This window comes from Helianthus annuus, chromosome 14 (assembly GCF_002127325.2).
Source record: "Helianthus annuus cultivar XRQ/B chromosome 14, HanXRQr2.0-SUNRISE, whole genome shotgun sequence".
Lineage (NCBI taxonomy): Eukaryota > Viridiplantae > Streptophyta > Magnoliopsida > Asterales > Asteraceae > Helianthus > Helianthus annuus.
The window spans coordinates 57,429,091-57,431,844 of NC_035446.2; the positions used below are offsets into that span (position 1 = coordinate 57,429,091).

At 38.5% G+C, this 2,754-nt stretch overlaps 1 protein-coding gene across 1 annotated transcript; it reads right to left on the reverse strand.

Annotated features, from left to right (window-relative positions):
- Positions 1 to 1,623: 1,623 nt before the first annotated feature.
- Positions 1,624 to 2,430, reverse strand: LOC110882981 (BTB/POZ domain-containing protein NPY2). The gene has a single exon (XM_022130852.1). It carries the CDS (start codon positions 2,428 to 2,430, stop codon positions 1,624 to 1,626), a length of 807 nt encoding a protein of 268 aa, XP_021986544.1.
- Between the last annotated feature and the right edge of the window lie 324 nt (positions 2,431 to 2,754).

Consider the following 2,754-nt stretch of genomic DNA (forward strand, 5'->3'; position numbering starts at 1 on the left):
TTCTTCAGAAATGGAAATGAAGGAAGAATCAAGGATATTCATTTCCCTCGATGGATATTCTTCAGAAACGAAAATGAACGGAATGAGTCATTTTCCTCAATGGGTATTCTTCAGAAATGGAAATGAAGGAAGAATCCAGGATATTCATTTCCCTCGATGGATGTTCTTCAGAAACGAAAATGAACGGAATGAGTCATTTTCCTCAATGGGTATTCTTCAGAAAAGGAAATGAAGGAAGAATCAAGGATATTCATTTCCCTCGATGGATACTCTTTAGAAACGAAAATGAACGGAATGAGTCATTTTCCTCAATGGGTATTCTTCAGAAATGGAAATGAAGGAAGAATCAAGGATATTCATTTCCCTCGATGGATATTCTTCAGAAACGAAAATGAACGGAATGAGTCATTTTCCTCAATGGGTATTCTTCAGAAATGGAAATGAAGGAAGAATCAAGGATATTCATTTCCCTCGATGGATATTCTTCAGAAATGAAAATGAGCGGAATGAGTCATTTTTTTCAATGGGTATTCTTCAGAAATGGAAATGAAGGAAGAATCAAGGATATTCATTTCCCTCGATGGATGTTCTTCAGAAACAAAAATGAACGGAATGAGTCATTTTCCTCAATGGGTATTCTTCAGAAATGGAAATGAAGGAAGAATCAAGGATATTCATTTCCCTCGATGGATATTCTTCAGAAACGAAAATGAACGGAATGAGTGATTTTCCTCATTGGGTATTCTTCAGAAATGGAAATGAAGGAAGAATCAAGGATATTCATTTCCCTCGATGGATATTTTACAGAAACGAAAATGAACGGAATGAGTCATTTTCCTCAATGGGTATTCTTCAGAAATGGAAATGAATTGAGTAAACTCTAGACACATGACAAAACTTGCTGTGGTTTCTGTGCACTGAATTCCATAATTATGTAGGCATCCATAATTACGTAATTCCTTGCACAGTCCGCACAGTTCGTTTTGTAATGTGAAGGGGAAGAAAATCAAACCTGTGATGAGTGTGACTAGACTACCGTAGGGTCCTTTTTAATTAGATCGACAAATGATCTCTTTAATTAGACCGCCAAGGAGTCTTTTCAGCTATATCATCACATGATATTCCTAACCGGATTTTTGGATCAATCTGTTTAACTAGACCACTCAAGGGGTCTAATTATGGAATAATACTTTATAATCCAAGGGTCTTAACTATTACGTAGAAGCCCATTAAGGATTTAAGGTAGTACCTTTGGATATCCTACTATGAATCCCTTATACGATGTGACATATGTGCTTGTGATATCATTTTACAAAGGGTTAATGGATTTAAACACCCTCAACTATTGCCATTTGGCCGCTGGCACTCTCAACTTTGACTTTGGCTCACACCACTCCCAACTTAACACTTGGGTTGCTGTGTCACCCCGTCGTTAAATAAACACTAACTGGGTTAGTTTTTTTTGCTGACATGGCCAATATTTGCTAACGTGGCATGGTGACATGGCCTGTTTTTATCCAACGTGGCCATTTTTGTTGACGTGGCCAATGGTTGTTGAACAAGACTGAATCCGACCCATGTGAAACCTGAACCAAAGTGAACCAAGCTTGTTCCAAAACTGAGTCACCCCCTCACCACCTGTTTTCTGACGACCGGAGCTTGTCTCCGCCATCCGTATCCACCACCACCTGGCTCACCGTGTGAAGGCCGAGATAGAGTCGACACCTTGTCAGCAAGATCGGTAAACTTTAATAAGAGTAAATCGGGGTTTCTAGCAATTTCAGCGAGGTACAAATCAATAAGCTTAGCGACTTTGACTTTCTCTCCCGAGTCAACAAACTTGACTTCTAGAAAGCGGTGTTCATCACCGTGATCGGCAACCTGATCCTGCATCATGAACGTTTTCACGAGTTCTTGAACCAAATCGATGTCAACATCCACAAGATCAGCAACCGATGCATTCTGCGGCTGTTGACCAATCCGTTTGACCAATATATCCTTTTGCATTTCCCCACAATCTAATCGAACACATTCTTGCAACAACTGAATCAAAAGATCACAAGAAACGCTATTTCTTTCTGTTGGTATTAAAAAGAGAATCGTTTCAATCAACAAATGGTTTTTTACATCATCCCCTTTCTTTAACTTCCTGTGCAAATAAGCTTTTAAAGATTCACCAACAACATCAAGGCTTACTCTTCCTTTCGCCTTAATCGTTATTATGACTATTTTATACAAATCGATATGAAGATCACACAAATCTTCAACCCACCAATCTTCCGGAACCGTTAACTGTTTCATAACACCGTTATAAAGTGGCGATTCAGTGCCATTTTCATTCGATATTTTCTTTCTATTATAAGTATACGACCATTCAACTCTAGAAGGATCCATCGAAGCTTTTGAAGATATCGAATCCAAACGCCACATAATCTAAATTAGCCATGTAGGACAAAAAAATTAACCAAGTTAGTGTTTGGTTAATGACGGGGTGACACAGCAACCCAAGTGTTAAGTTGGGAGTGTTGTGAGCCAAAGTCAAAGTTGAGAGTGCCAGCGGCCAAATGGCAATAGTTGGGGGTGTTTAAATCCATTAACCCTTTACAAACTCTGAACAATACAATATTAATAAAACGGTGTGTTTTGATCCCAATGTTTGTCATTTATGTTTGATTTTATGCACATGTTGATTTTTTATCGATTTTGAACTCTATATCGCTTTCTGGGGAGTTATACGCAAACTGATGCGTAAAT